This window comes from Giraffa tippelskirchi, chromosome 6 (assembly GCF_054371585.1).
Source record: "Giraffa tippelskirchi isolate mGirTip1 chromosome 6, T2T-mGirTip1v1.2.pri, whole genome shotgun sequence".
Lineage (NCBI taxonomy): Eukaryota > Metazoa > Chordata > Mammalia > Artiodactyla > Giraffidae > Giraffa > Giraffa tippelskirchi.
This window is the reverse complement of record NC_137280.1, coordinates 56,008,439-56,023,979: the sequence shown is the minus strand read 5'-3', so window position 1 is coordinate 56,023,979 and position 15,541 is coordinate 56,008,439. Positions and strand designations below refer to the sequence as shown.

General features: G+C 47.8%; 1 protein-coding gene across 1 annotated transcript; it reads left to right on the top strand.

Moving 5' to 3' along the window:
- Nucleotides 1-10,131: 10,131 nt before the first annotated feature.
- NPBWR1 (neuropeptides B and W receptor 1) lies at nucleotides 10,132-12,752 on the top strand. Its single transcript, XM_081505326.1, has one exon. It carries the CDS (start codon nucleotides 11,757-11,759, stop codon nucleotides 12,750-12,752), a length of 996 nt encoding a protein of 331 aa, XP_081361452.1. The 5' UTR covers nucleotides 10,132-11,756.
- Nucleotides 12,753-15,541: the final 2,789 nt, after the last annotated feature.

Below are 15,541 nucleotides of genomic sequence, written 5' to 3'. Positions count from 1 at the left end.
CCATGTACCAATTCTTTGTCCCCTCCTGTCAGTTGTTGAGGCCATCCACAGAGCTTTTTTTTCCCCCTCAGTTAATATTCAAGTTTAATATAGAAGTATAAAGTTAGTAAGGCAGTTTTTTGGCTATTGAAAACAGTAAAATTATCCCAAAGTTGACTGGTATCAGTTAAGCAGATTTTCATTTTTAAAAACATTCATTTATTTTTTAATTGAAGGATAATTACTTTAGAGAATTTTGTTGTTTTCTGTCAAACCTCAGCATGAATCAGCCATAAGTATACATATGTCCCCTCCCTCTTGAACCTCCCCCTCATCTCCCTCCCCATCCCAACCCTCTATGTGATACAGAGCCCCTGTTTGAGTTCGCTGAGACATACAGCAAATTCCCATTGGCTATCTATTTTCAGTTCAGTTCAGTTCAGTCGCTCAGTCGTGTCCGACTCTTTGTGACCCCATGAATTGCAGCACGCCAGGCCTCCCTGTCCATCACCAACTCCCGGAGTCTACCCAAACCCATGTCCATCGAGTCAGTGATGCCATCCAACCATCTCATCCTCTGTCGTCCCCTTCTCCTCCTGCCCCCAATCCTACCCAGCATCAGGGTCTTTTCCAATGAGTCAACTCTTCGCATGAGGTGGCCAAAGTATTGGAGTTTCAGCTTCAACATCAGTCCTTCCAGGGAACACCCAGGATTGATCTCCTTTAGGATGCACTGGTTGGATCTCCTTGCAGTCCAAGGGACTCTCAAGAGTCTTCTCCAACACCACAGTTCAAAAGCATGAATACTTCCGCGCTCAGCTTTCTTCACTGTCCAACTCTCACATCCATACATGACCACTGGAAAAACCATAGCCTTCACTAGATGGACTTTTGTTGGCAAAGTAATGTCTCTGCTTTTAAATATGCTATCTAGGTTGGCCATAACCTTCCTTCCAAGGAGTAAGCGTCTTTTATGTATGGTAATGTAGGTTTCAAGTTACTCTCTCCATTCATCTCACCCTCTCCTCCCCTCTCCCTGTGTCCATCAGTCTATTCTCTATGTTTGCCCTGCAAATAAATCCTTCAGTACCATCTTTCTAGATTCCACATATATGCATTGCTGCTGCTGCTGCTGCTACATCGCTTCAGTCGTGTCTGACTCTGTGCGACCCCATAGACAGCAGCCCACTAGGCTCCCGCGTCCCTGGGATTCTCCAGGCAAGAACACTGGAGTGGGTTGCCATTTCCTTCTCCAATGCATGAAAATGAAAAGTGAAAGGAAGTTGCTCAGTCGTGTCCAACTCTTAGCGACCCCATGGACTGCAGCCTACCAGGCTCCTCCGTCTATGGGATTTTCCAGGCAAGAGTACTGGAGTGGGGTGCCATTGCCTTCTCCGTATATATATGCATTAGTGTACGATATTTATCTTTCTCTTTCTGACTTACTTCATTCTGTATAATAGGCTCTAGGTCCATCCCCTGAACTTTTAATATCCATTATTGTATTTATTTCAGTTCTAAAATTCCCATTGGGCTGCTTTTCTTTACCGAGGCCTTCTGTTTTTCACTTAATTCAAGTGTTTTGTGATTGCTCACGGAACTATTTTTATCACCGCCGCTTGTATCTTTGCAGGATAATTCTAAGATCGCTCTCACTGTGCTGCTAGCTTCATTTATTGTCTTTCATTCTTTCAGCCTAGGTCTTCTTGTTCTTGATGTGACAAATAATTTTCTCTTCAAAGCTGGATGTTTTTGCTTTCTATTATGAAACTCTGCATCTTAATTAAACTGTATATTTTAACTGTTTCTTTTTTTTTTTTTCTGGCACTTCTCTGGCAAGAGAAGGGGCACAAGCCCATGACACTGCCAGCAGAGGTAGAAGTCCACCCTGACTCCCCAGGGCTTTTGGTCTCCTGGTTCCTGGTGGGTGGAGGTGAAAGCGGTCTCCTCTGTGGGGTCTGGTGACATTGTGTGGGATCTCCTCACTGCATGTGGTCACAAAAGGGCTACCCACTCCAGTATTCTTGCCTGGAGAATTCCAAGGACTACAGTTCATGGGGTCTCAAAGAGTCGGACATGACTAAGAGACTTTCACTTTCCAGTCAGTCCTATTTGCTGGTGACCACACTCACGGTTCTTCTAGAGAGCTGGCCCTAGGCTGGTTTAACTCATTGCTCTCTTTCTCTTTCACCCCCTTGCCTCTCCTGCCCAACTTAAAGGGGGACCTGCACTCTGAGTCATTCCTGACAACTTGGAGAACTCAGGGGTCCAGCACCCTAGAGACCCTCTTCCTACCCTGAGGCCAGTTGCAGGATGCATTATTCCTTATTTCTTGCCTATCTTCCTAAATGTTACCTACACGTTTCCTGGTCCTCCTCCTCATGCAACTTCTCAAGCTTATTGTGCCTTTTCATTACTGCTGGGCCTGGAACCTGCTCAAAAGTGCCTCTCAACAAAAGTCCCTGAGTGGGGTTATGTAGAGTGTGCACTGACCAAACTTGAGGTGTAGACAGCTCCATTTCTTAGTTTTAAAGGGCTTCATGTTAAAAGAATAGACTAATTATAATGGTGACATTCTATTTCTTTAGAATTATGGTCTCATTACAAATTCATGTACCAGAGTTTATATTTTAACTTCATTTTAATTGGAAACAAACTTTAATTTTTTAGAACCTTTGCTAGGAAGATTATAAAAAATGTAAAAAATTATTTCACATTATGATGATTATAACTGACCCATATCAGGATGTCTGGCACTCAATTAATATCTACTTATTACATGAAGGAGTCATTATATGTAATACAAAAGCACATATTCTACCTAAATTAAGTGAGTGAAAAGAGTGAAAAATTAAAGTGTTAGTCATTTGGTCATGTCTGACTCTTTGCGACCCCATGGACTATAGACTGAATGCATCTACAAAAGAAAAATTCTTCAGAAAATTAAGCTTCATCAGAGAGTTGAAAATGTGATATTTTGGAGAGGCTGCCTTATTATACCTGCACCTTATTAACAGTTGTCTCTGGCCTCATAAGTGAAAAGATAACAGCTGAGCGGGGAGAGGAGCGGACACAAAGGGTCCCTGGGTTGCTATGACGTCACCCTCTTGGTTTATCACAAACTGACCTGAAGTAACCCCGGTACATGATGGTTGCACATCACTAACATACTGTCAAGAGTTATTGAGTACTACTCTAAAAAATAATTTATATACTTATTTATTTTATTTTTGCTGCGCTGGGTCTCCATTGCTTTGCGTGGGCTTTCTCTAGTTGCAGTCAGTGGGGCTGCTGTCTAGTTGAAGTGCTTGGGCTTCTCCTTGCGGTGGCTTCCCTTGTTGTGGAGTGCTGGCTCTAGGTACTCAGGCTTCAGAAGTTGTGGTGCATGGGCTTAGTCGCTCCACAGCATGTGGAATCTTTCCGGACCAGGGATCGAACAGGAGTCCCCTACACTGGCAGGTGGATTCTTATCCACTGAACCACCAGAGATGTCCTTGAGTGCTATTAAGAACTGAAAATTTAAGTAAAGTGTTCACTGGTAAACAAAAGTGTCTGAAGTTTGGAAAAATACTAGGCAAATCAGATAGCTTAATTGGATGTAATTTCAAGGCTTGCTTGTGTGACCTATGTTTTTTTTAATTCTCGGAATTGTGTTACTTATTTACAAGGGGCCCTGGATATCATATTTCCTTTCCTGGCCTTGTATACCCATAATCGAAGGAGAAATGCAGTCTGGGGGAGTAATTAGGAGCAATGGCTGATCTGATTCTAAACTCTCCAGCATCTGCTTACCGCTTTGTGACCTTCAACCCTGCTGTCTACACCTAGCCTCCTCATTGGGAGGATGGCAGGCAGTAACAGCATTGAGCTGAGAATTAGACGAGCTGACATGGGTGAACCTGGCACCTCACACACCTCCAGTAAACCTAAGTTTCTTACCAGAAGGAGTTTTCTGCCATTGTCCTTCCAAACACTCCCACTTTCCTGCAGGCTATCAAATTATCCATCTTGGTTTCAATCATCAAAACTGTAAGACTTCTTGATTAGTTCTTTCACATGAGCTAGTCTTGAAACAAGCAAAACTTTACAGGATTCATAGATTCAGTTTCCCTCAGGCATCTTCAGACTTCCCAGGTAGTGCTAGTGGTAAAGAACCTGCCTGCCAATGCAGGAGACATAAGAGATGCGGGTTCAACCCCTGGGTTGGGAAGATCCCCTGGAGGAAAGCATGGCAACCCATGCCAGTATTTTTGCCTGGAGAATCCCCATGGACAGAGGAGACAGTCCATGTGGTTGCAAAGAGTCAGACATGACTGAAATGACTAAGCACGCACACATGCATGTAGGCACCTACAACTTGGGCGGGAGATGTTGGGGTTCCACACACATGATGTTTTCCCAATGAAGCCTTGCAAACAGTGTTGGTTTCTCAGAGCTTCTAGTGCAGTGTGGCCTTGGGGTATCACACTGCGGGGCCCAGAGCTCTTCCGGGGCCAGCCAAGGTGTGTGTCTTTGATTCTCCAGGCCTGTGCAGTACTGGAAAGGTACAGGTCATCTGAGGGAACCTGCCCAGGGACACAGCAGCAGAACTATTTCAAATTGCAGCAAAGAGGGGGGGGAAAGCCCATGTTGTACAGAGATGTTAAGTCTTGAATAGTAAATTACCATACACATACAGGGTTATTATGCCATCTTACATCTTTTCCAGGTCTCAGTATTATATTCTAGGTACCTTAATAAGAACCTCCAAAATTATCAGTATTACCTGTGTTTCTCACGTAGGCCCATAAAAGAAAGCAGATGAACGATAATAGCCTTTGGTCTTTTATTAAAGTCTTGTGACCTTTAAGTTACAGAAATGTAAGCCATACGTGCATTGCCTGCCAGCCAACCTCACAGTCAAGCTGTAAATATGGTCAGTTTTACAGGCAGCTTCGCAAGTTACAAGGTAGGCTGAGCGTAACCACAGGAAAACATGGATAATGACCAACAGCCAGGACCACCTCTGCTTGTGTGCCATGCAGGCAGCACATAATTGGTTTCACCTGAGGGCATCCTTGCTTACAAAGTTTCCTCCACTACCCTGAGCAGTAACCGAAAATCTGAAGACAACGCTTGGGTTGAAACATCTCTGAAATATTTGAAATGACAATATCACTTGAGAAGGTTCACGATGAACTCAGTAGCATCCTTCAATACGGTCATTGGAATGTATTGTTTCATGTGTTAAACACTTATTGAGCACCTCCTGTGTGCCTGACAGTTAAAACGCAGAGATGAAGGCTATGTTCGCCTCTTTGAGTCGGCCCCACAGTCCCAAAGGTCATCATGCCTGTCACAGCCATGTGAACATTCTTACATTCAATCATCTTCCGCTGAAAACTCTGCTCCCTAAAGACTAACATGTAAAGTCAACACGCAGTGTGGATGAATCTCTTGTCCTCTGTGATGGAACAGAACCAGAGTGACCAACCTGCAACCAGGTAGCTGGCAGTTCCTCCTGGAGAATTGTTCCCTGTTTGGGTCTAAGGCATTTCTCTCTGCTGTTGTCAGATGAGGCAGCAGAGAGCAAGGTCAGCCTTGGTGAAGAGTAGCATGTGTTGGCTGAGCCCACGAATAGCATCCTTATCAGCATGGATACCTTTCTCTTGTCTGTGAAAAGGTACAGGGAGCTGAGGGAGGATGCTGACTGAATCCACAGAGCACATCATTGTGTCCCTGGATCCTGAGAGCCCCCTAGGCCATGGGTGCCCTTGGATGAGTATTCACAGGAGAGTGTGTGTGTGGGGGCCAGCCTCGAATAGTGCTTCCCTCTGTCCCTGCCTCGGGGCATTCATATCCCTGTGTGATGCCCTCCCACTGAGCAAGGGCTGGACCCAAGGTCTTGCTTCCAGGAAATGAAATGTGGTGACATGCCACTGAGGTGACAAGAGACTGTCTGGCTCCTCCTGCCCTGACCGTGAGGGTGACATGTCATGTGATGAGGGGCAAGTCATGGCCAGCAGCCTGCTCGAGGGACTGAGGCTTCCAGATCCAGAAACTGACTCTTGCGTACAACCACTTTCCCTGGAGGTGGATCCTGTCCAGGAGACAGCAGCTCTGACACCTGGACTGCATCCTCAGCAGATGGTGAAGCAGGGAAACAGCTAAGTCAATACTGAGTTGTTATTTTAAGCCACCAAGTTTTGGAGGGTCATTTGTTATAACAGATAGAAACACATAATTTATACAAACCCTGTTTGAGAGATCTGTCCACAGAGGTACATAGACACCCCAAGCTTCCTTGTCACTAGCCTTCCAATCCTGTCCTTTCTGAATTCCTCACTGACCATTCAGCCAATCCATGAGCTACTGACTATGAACGGATGTGGGCTTCCCAGGTGGCACTAGTGGTAAAGAACCCAGCTGCCAATGCAGGAGACATAAGAGACACAGGTTTGATCCTTGAGTCAGGAAGATCCCCTAGAGATCCCCTGGGCATGGCAACCCACTGCAGTGTTTATGCCTGGAGAATCTCACAGACAGAGGAGACTGGTGGGCTACAGTCCATAGAGTCGCAAAGAGTTGGACATGACTGAAGCGACTTAGCACACACATATGAATTGATATAGGTGGATATTTCCTGCTATCCATCACACCAGAGAAGGCAGACCAGTTTTATTTCAAGTAACATGAAAGATGGCTGGGATATAAAAGTTAGGATTAAATTCTGCTGTAACTTCCTGAGAGACTACCATTTGACTGTCCTGTGTGTTATGATCTCATAACAAAGAACAAAGAAGGTCATTTCATCTTTAAGAGGATTACATCTATGAGGATCAGAACTCTTATTCTCTGCTGCTGTAAAGATGGATGTGATTTTGAGACCTTTATCAAGTAATTTGCTTTCTGAGGTATTGGGATTAACATCACCAAGGGTTAATCTCTAATAGGCTACTTTCTCTGGTCCCATACTTCTGGATGTTGGATGGAAAAGGATCCCTCAAATCTTTACTTTCTCCTTAGGGCTGTGTTCTAATCTCCAGGCTCAGTTGTCTCTTGAAAACCACACCAATAACTTCTTCATCACACATTTAACAAATCCCAAAGAGCCCCTCTGTCTCCCACATTCCACTTCCTTCATCTTCCAGGTCATTCTGGTCAAAGTTTATGCTTCTTTCTCCCTATTATTGGCCAATGGTGCACCATCCTCCTAGTCTCCTAGAATAGAATGTCAAAATTATTCTCTCCTCAAGGTACACTAGGCACTTTCATGTCTCATTCTGTTGTTCATGCTCTTTGACCAGGACTGTCCATATCATCTTATCCTCATTGTATCCTTCACAGATCAGGGGCAATGCCACCTCCTCAGTGGGACCTCCCCTGCTTTTCCCCCCACTGGGAAGAACAATTCTTCTCATGGACTCCCACCAGACTTTGCCTCAGCACTACTTCATCTTTATTATGGCATTTTATTCTTTGCTGCATTTTCTAAGGTGTGTTCTGAAGAATGCTTATCTCTGGGAAGCATCCACATAAAGAAATGTTCTCAGGTAACCAGTCTATGGAATTCTGCCTACTGCGGTGTGAATCGGCATTCCTGATTAACGTTAGTATACTCAGGATTCTGAGAGGATCTGCAATAAGAAACGTCTTCGGCCTTCAGCTCCTTGTTCTACCATTTTTCACTTAGGATTTATGATTACCTTGTAGAACTCTTTTGCCTTGTTGATAGCTGCTTTCTCACCATCCTGTTTCTTGGTGTTCTACACATTGTCTTATGCATTAGGATTCCTCGGTGATTATTGTATATGTCATGCATTTTCCACACCCTGAGGCAGACAAATCTCAGATAACATTTTGGTGATATTTTCTTCCAGCCTACTCTGCAAGAACTTGACCCCGGCCATCAGGAAGTAAAGGAAATAAATTATTTACCTACCACCAGACAGAGCTGACTGAGAAATTAGGACTGCTTGGGGCTACTATTAGTGAGAGAAGAGAGGAAGGTGAATAAACAACACAGCAAGATTTTAAATGGAACAATTATAAACTCTTGGATGAAAGAAGACATAAAAATTTTAAGATTCGCTATTTGAACGAAATATTAGAGCACTTGTTCTATTGGATAAAGTGCTGATGAGTCAGCCTGGTCAGAAAAGCAGCCAGCCTCTCCTGGGTGAACGCGTAATCGGCCATGAGTTGGCCAGTAAGTGCCTGGTCCCCGTAGGTACCATATTTCAAGACTTCAACTCTACTGCTGTGTGAGTTTCTGTGCTACTGACCTGCCTTCCAGTCTAATGATGAGGAATCATCCTCTTACTAACATCTTGAACCAGTGTGGTACATCTGTTACAATCAATGAACCGGTATCCATCAATTATTCTAATCAAAGCCCATAGTTTATAACAGAGTTCGCACTTCGTCAGTTCCCCCACCCACCCCTCGCCACGACTTGATGAATAAACTCGGCTACCGCTTTGTTTTGATCGTTGTTTCCTTCTGTGAATCCCTCAGGAGTACAATGTGCAGAAATCAGAAAGTGCTGTCATCTGTTCAGTGTCGTCAAAGCATTTCATTTTGAAACAGTAATAACCAAGCAGCTCCAAGAAGCTTTATTTCAAAAAAAACAAACGAACACAGAAAAATGTTGCAACTTATTTTATCACTAGAAATGTCTTCCAGGGAACATCTGGGTAAACAAAGCAGCATTATACATACACTTTTGCCCTCAGACTTGAGGCTGCCAGCACCTTCATCGCCCATCTCTCAGTTTTAATGATGCTTATGGCACACGGAGTCCCAATATGAAGACACATTAGGAGCAATTTGTGTTTATTATCTTATCTTCGTAAGCTGCAAAAGCAAACTGATACCAGAGTGCTATTTGAGAAGAAAAGCATTTCCCTTTACTCCTTCTAGGTTCTTATGGCTGATCCAGGAATTAAACTGTTGTGAGACCGACTGACAGGAGAAACTCAGATTTATTACATACTCAGAGGGGCCCAGTCCTATGAGACCCCAGGACAAGTCGGGGGTTCCATGGCATCTGAGAGGAGGAGGAGGGGGTGGGGACTTCAGCAAGGATGAGGCAGTTCACATGGAGATGGACAAGCAGGTGTTTGGTGAACAGGTGTTTGTGGGGCTTGCAGGGACAATGGGCCACAAAGCAGACTCTGGTCTCTAGGCTCCGTCTAACTCCCCAGCCCCCTCCACCCCATGCTCTTTGTAGATCTCTGGGGATAGTGCCCTTGTGTGCCAGGACCTTCTCCTGAGTTCTGTTGGCAGGTAAGGGACAAGTAAAAAGAAAGACTTTCTATTGTGTTAGCTAGGATTTCCAGTACAATATGAAAAAAAAGTGGTGAGAAGGAACACTTTTGCTTTGCTCCAATCTACGGGGAAAGTGTGTATTAGCTTCTCATCATTAGGTCTGATGTTACCTGGAGGGTTTTTTGGGTAAATGTTCCTTCTCCAGGTAATCAAGTTCTTCCCTATTTCTGCTGAGAGTTTTATCATGAATGGGGGTTGAACTTGGTCAAATGCTTTTGCCGTTTCTATGGATATGATATGTGATTTGTCTTCAAATGGCTGTGATGTGATAGATCATACGAATGGATTTTTAAATGTTGAAACAAGGTTGTATACCTGGAGTAAATCACACGTGGTCATGTTGTACAACGTTCTTGACACAATGTTGGATTCAATTTGCTAAGATTTTGTTGAGTGTCTTTCATCTCTGTTCATGAAATACATGAATTTGTTGTTTCCCCTCCTTGTAAGGTCTTTTCTTGATTTTGGTATCAGGGTAATGTTTCAACAAATGCCAATTAATTGAGATTGTATTGAGTTTGGTCTCTATCCACATGCAATTAAGCTGGAAATCAGTAATTTAAAAACTAGAAAGTCTTCAAATGCTTGCAAATGAAGCAGTTATATATGTATATATACACATAAATATAGACAGATACATGCATATGTGTTAGGTAGTTGCTCAGTTGTGTCCAATTCTTTGTGACCCATGGACTGTAACCTGCCAGGCTCCTCTGTCCATGGGATTCTCCAGGCAAGAATACTGGAGTGGGTTGCCATTTCCTTTTCCAGGGGATCTTCCCTATCCAGGGACACATACGTATACATATGTGTTATATGTACGCTACCTGTGCTATATTTTTTCTTTCACTTAACATCATGTGGTGTTTGTCATATTTTTGCTCACGGACGTGGCCTGACTCTCTTGTCATTTTTTTCCCACTGCAGGGAAATCAAAATTATACAGATTCTAGTAAAGAGAGGACTGAGTGGGTAAGGGAAAGCATTTGGATTTCTGCCCCTTCCAGACTTCTTCCACTGGCTGCTTCCAGTCTCCACCTCAGTGTCTCACACCCTCTCTTCTACCAAGGCCTCACAAAGGACCAAACATGCATGTTACTGGGGCTCTTGCTCCTGTGAAAGGGAGACTGATCCCAGAGACACAGGACAGACTCCTGAGCTGTAATTCGCTGGCTCTGCCAAAGGATGGCGGAGGAAGAAAACAAATTTTTAAAAACTTTTGGAAAATGTTTAAATTTTTTTGTGTGTTTCTTAAATGTTTTATTTACTGCTTTGAATGTAGCTTTCTAAAATTGTTGTGAGCATTTTTTGTAGCATTCAATATATTTTTTTTTTCTTTTACGGGCCCTGCCAGAGGACTTAGTTGTAAAGAATCCGCCTACCAGTGCAGGACACCCAGGTTCGATCCCTGGATCGGGAAGATCCCCTGGAGGAGAAAATGGCAACCACTCCACTATTCTTGCTTGGAGAATCCCATGGACAGAGGACCCTGCCGGGCTACAGTCGTGGGATCGCACAGAATCCGCCCGACTTAGCGACTAAACAACAACAAATTAGGGGTATAGTGTAAAAAAAACTGGAATGGGAGCCTAAACTGCATTTTAAAACAGACTCTAACTTTGCTTTTCCTTCATTTAAGTCTTAACAGAAGAGTTTTCATTAATTCAAACCAAGTGAGGTCACACTCCTGGAAGGAAGAAAGTGATTCCTTAAGTTTCGGGTAATGAGGTTCTCGATTCGAGACCTATTCTGCTTGCAGTTGGGCGCTGGGGGCGGCGGTCAGGTCTCCAGGGCGCGCGGTCTGGGTTGCACCAGCCCACGGCTTCCAGGCGCGAGGCGGGACCCGTGGAGGCTCGGGCGGCCGCCTCGGGGCTTACACCGGGAGGGGGCGCGCAGCCCGCCCGCGCCGCCGCTGCCTCTCCGGCCAGCTCGCGACGACGCAGACCCGGTCCCGGCATCGGCCGGGTGAGGCAGCGGCTGTTGTTGGGCGCGCTGTTCCCGGGGGAGCACGGAACCTCGGGGGACCCAAGCTGGTAGCTGCAGGATTCTCTGGGGTGACTCGGACCTCCGGGGGCGGGTGGGAGCTAAGGTAGGGGAAGTGGGCTTGTGTTTTTCCTATAAAGGTAAGGACTCTTCTCTTTAGCACTTCCTTGGCGTAGCCGACGGGTCAGAGGAAGATTTCAACAGGTGGCCGAGAGCGATCACGTGGGGCAGGTTGGGCGCTGGCCGCCCCCTCCTTTCGGAACCACTCTTCGCAGAGCTGCGCGTGGTCCACGAGCCTCAGTGGTGCCCTCCGTCCATTCTGCCTCGCAGCCCCGGAGTCCGCGGCGCTGGTGCGCGGAGAGGGCGGAGGGAACGGGCCTCCCCTGGAAGGCCGGAGACTGGCTCGGAGCCCGGGTCGGATCCCCTAGACCGCAGAGCCCCCGCGGGGCAGCGGCGGAGAAGACGGAGTCTTTGACCTCGCCAGGATGCACAACGCGTCGTTCTGGGGGCCGGAGCGCGCCAACACGTCGTGCCCAGCGCCCGCGCCCACGCTCGGCTGCCCCAACGCGTCCGGGCCGCCGCCGCCGCTGCCGCTGCCGCTGGCCGTGGCTGTGCCCGTTGTGTACGCGGTAATCTGCGCGGTGGGGCTGGCGGGCAACTCGGCGGTGCTGTTGGTGCTGCTGCGGGCGCCGCGCAGAAAGACCGTCACCAATCTGTTCATCCTCAACCTGGCCGTGGCCGACGAGCTCTTCACGCTCGTGCTGCCCGTCAACATCGCCGACTTGCTGCTGCGGCGCTGGCCCTTCGGGGAGCTCGTATGCAAGCTCGTCGTGGCCGTCGACCAGTACAACACCTTCTCCAGCCTCTACTTCCTCACGGTCATGAGCGCCGACCGCTACCTGGTGGTGCTGGCCACCGCCGAGTCGCGCCGGGTGGCCGGCCGCACGTACGGCGCCGCGCGCGCGGTGAGCCTGGCCGTCTGGGGGGTCGCAACGCTGGTGGTGCTGCCCTTCGCGGTGTTCGCGCGGCTCGACGAGGAGCAGGGCCGGCGCCAGTGCGTGCTGGTCTTCCCACAGCCCGAGGCCTTGTGGTGGCGCGCGAGCCGCCTGTACACTCTGGTGCTCGGCTTCGCCATCCCCGTGTCCACCATCTGCGTCCTCTACACTTCGCTGCTGTGCCGGCTGCGCGCCATACGCCTCGACAGCCACGCCAAGGCCCTGGACCGCGCCAAGAAGCGTGTGACCGTCCTGGTGGTGGTCATCCTGGCCGTGTGCCTCCTCTGCTGGACGCCCTACCACCTGAGCACCGTGGTGGCGCTCACCACCGACCTTCCGCAGACGCCGCTGGTAATCGCCGTGTCCTATTTCATCACCAGCCTGAGCTACGCCAACAGCTGCCTCAACCCCTTTCTCTACGCCTTCCTGGACGACAGCTTCCGCCGGAGCCTCCGCCAGCTGCTGGCATGTCGCGCTGCCTCCTGAGCCCGCTCGCGAGGAGCCGGCGTTCGTGGCCGCTCAGGGTGGTTCCCGACCCGCGGCGCCCCCGCAACCCCTCTCCCAGCTTGCTAGAGATGCGAATTCTCGGGCCTGTCCCGGGACCTCCGGCCTCTGTAGCTCTGTGGCTGCGCGCTCAGTATGAATTTGCCGAGGCCTCGGGGTGCTGCGGGAGCGCGCGGAGCTTGGGGACGGCTGCGGCTGACAGCGCACAGACGGCTGCCTAATGCCAAAGGGCAGCGAGGCAACCCCTGAGCTTGACACGGGAGGGGAGGAAGGGGGTCGTGATGCTGAGACCCTCTTCCCGTTCCCCTCTAGCCTCCCGCCCCAGCCAAGCGCAGCCCGGATCTAGGAGGAGCCTTCCGCGCCGTCAGGGGAGAGGCCCGAGGATGCTGCGGGCGCCCTGGCGTCGGCTCCACGCTCGGCTTCTCGGATTTCCAGCAGCGACCGTCTGCGCTGCTCCAGCTGGAGAGCAGCCTGGCACAGGCTCCTGGCGCTTTTCCGCGCGTTCTCGCCTCGGGGGAAGAGGGTCCGGGCGCGCGCAGGCGCTCCCACCTCGCCGAGCTGGAGAGAAGCTGAGGCCGCCCGGGGCTTCGCGGAGGACACAGAGCAGCTTGGGTGGCGAGGCAGGGGATGAAAATGTGTGTGCGTGTGTGTGTGTGTGTGTGTGTGCGCGCGCGCACGTCTAGCGGAAGCCGGGGCTTTGGGTGGAGGAGGATGGAAAAGGGCTGTGATGTCTACGCAGCAGTTATTAATATAAAAGCGGTGATAACCCCTTCGTGTCCCAGCCACTTCTCTCTTAGCCTTTCCACTTTCCCACTCCTGTGGTCACCGCGGAGCCCCGCGCGCCAGGCTCCGGAAAGGCCACGAGCCGAGTCCCCGGCAGGGTTGCGGCGCCCCCTGGTGGAGCCACTGCCGGCGCCGAGCATCCCGAACAGCGCTCTGTGTACAGGTGAGCGAGCGCACTGCGGAGCCGCTCTTTCAGTGGCTCGGTTACTCGTCATCGCTTCCCTCTGCAGAGGGATTCACTCCCCCTACGCCCCTCCGCCCGCGACGACCTCTAGTACAGCTTGGAGCAGTTCGTTGCAATTCTTTGTGTGCATATTGCTTTTCGAGGTTGAGAACTTTATAAATATGTGTGTACTAAGAGGTGTACAAAAACGTGTACTAAAACGTGTATTAAAACATGTACTAATCTCACAGGCTTTTGTGGACTTAATAAGATCAAGAGGAGGTGCGCATCCATTCCAGCGTTCCCTTTCTCCTCATATGCTTCATCCTCTTCACCTCAGACGGAGCTGAAATGATGAGACCTTATGATAACCTCTCCTGGGTTCCTTTCCACAGGGCCCTGGGTGATGTCTGGTCCAAGCTGAGAAAGGAAACCAGACAGCACCCTATCTTTATTTTATCTTTACTTACAGGAGACAAAAGTGAATTAATAGAGAGGACTGACATTGGTTTTGCCAAGCCATCTGCAGTCTTGAGGGCAGAGCATTAACCAGACTCCAGTCGTTAATGAGTGTTTTAAAAGATTGGTTTTCCTTTGGGATGAACTCCAAACAGGAATGAAAATTTTTAAAAGTATTTGTTTCCTACGGTTAGGATTAGGTGTGATCTAAAATAACGTTGCCGGTGTGGCAGGATTTGTTAACTTAGATTAATGGACATTAACCACTTTCTCTTAGCTTTAAAATACTTTTAACAAAATAAATGAAATGGAAAATCAGGGAGTTTTTTTTTTTCCCTAAGGAAGACGCTAACTCCCTTCCTGATTTTCATGAATAAGAATTGCTTCCTTGGCTCTCAAAGCTATTAGGAACAACGGGGTGATTCATAGCTATCAGTTTAGAAAATGTAAGTTTAGAAACATACCTTGGGTGACAAATAATAGTATTAATAGCTTCAGAATATGGTTTTCTATCACCAGTGCATTTTGATGGCATTTGAACAGTGCTCTGCTGGTGGGTTTCAGAGCCCTCTTGGAATTCATTTTCATATCTTTCAAATTTCTTGGAAACATGCTATTTACTTTCTATGTGACTCGCAAAATTATTTTGTGAATCCTCAATAGTTTTTCAATGTTAAAAATGTGAGTGTAGAGTAACTGATCATCCTTTGAGGTGATGGACAAAAAGCAAAGTGGATATTCTGCCACAAACCCAGATTTGAAGCCTCATCTGTCTTTGTAAACTCAGTGACTGTACTTTGACATCCTCAGGATACACATCGGGGCAGAGCCGTGTGACCTGCCTATCGATGGCACCGCACCCTCACCACCCCCCACCCCCCCACGGATCAGCCTGGCTGTCTTTGAAATCTACAAGAAGATCGCTGGAAAAAAAACATAGGACTGACATGACTGTGTTGTCCAAGCAGTGAGGCGTGGACTGCCATCCTTGTATGTGTGTGTGATTAAATGGGACCCAGTACTTGTTTCCTCCTGGCTTTCTACATCGTTGGGTAAACTGTTGTATCATTGTTTCTAGGTTGTTGCCTTCATAATAGCATGTAGAGCTCCAGACTCTAAGTCTTAGGCTGCCTTCTTATGACTTAGGTACCAAGCAAAATAACTATGCCAGTAGCCATGCCAGAGTAGAATTTAGTCACTTCATTGCACTGCAAAGGATTTAACTCTGTGTTGAATTTTTTGCAGTCTTCCTGTAAACTGTGTTGTTTGGTTCTACCATTTCTGTTATTATAAAATGTCCACTTGGTTTTACTAGGTTTTACTTAGTACAGTTATGTAATGTATGTGCTTAGGCATTCTCTAGAGA

Excerpts from the sequence above, each read along its gene's own strand:
- NPBWR1 (XM_081505326.1), top strand. The coding sequence starts at position 11,757 with ATGCACAACGCGTCGTTCTGGGGGCCGGAGCGCGCCAACACGTCGTGC.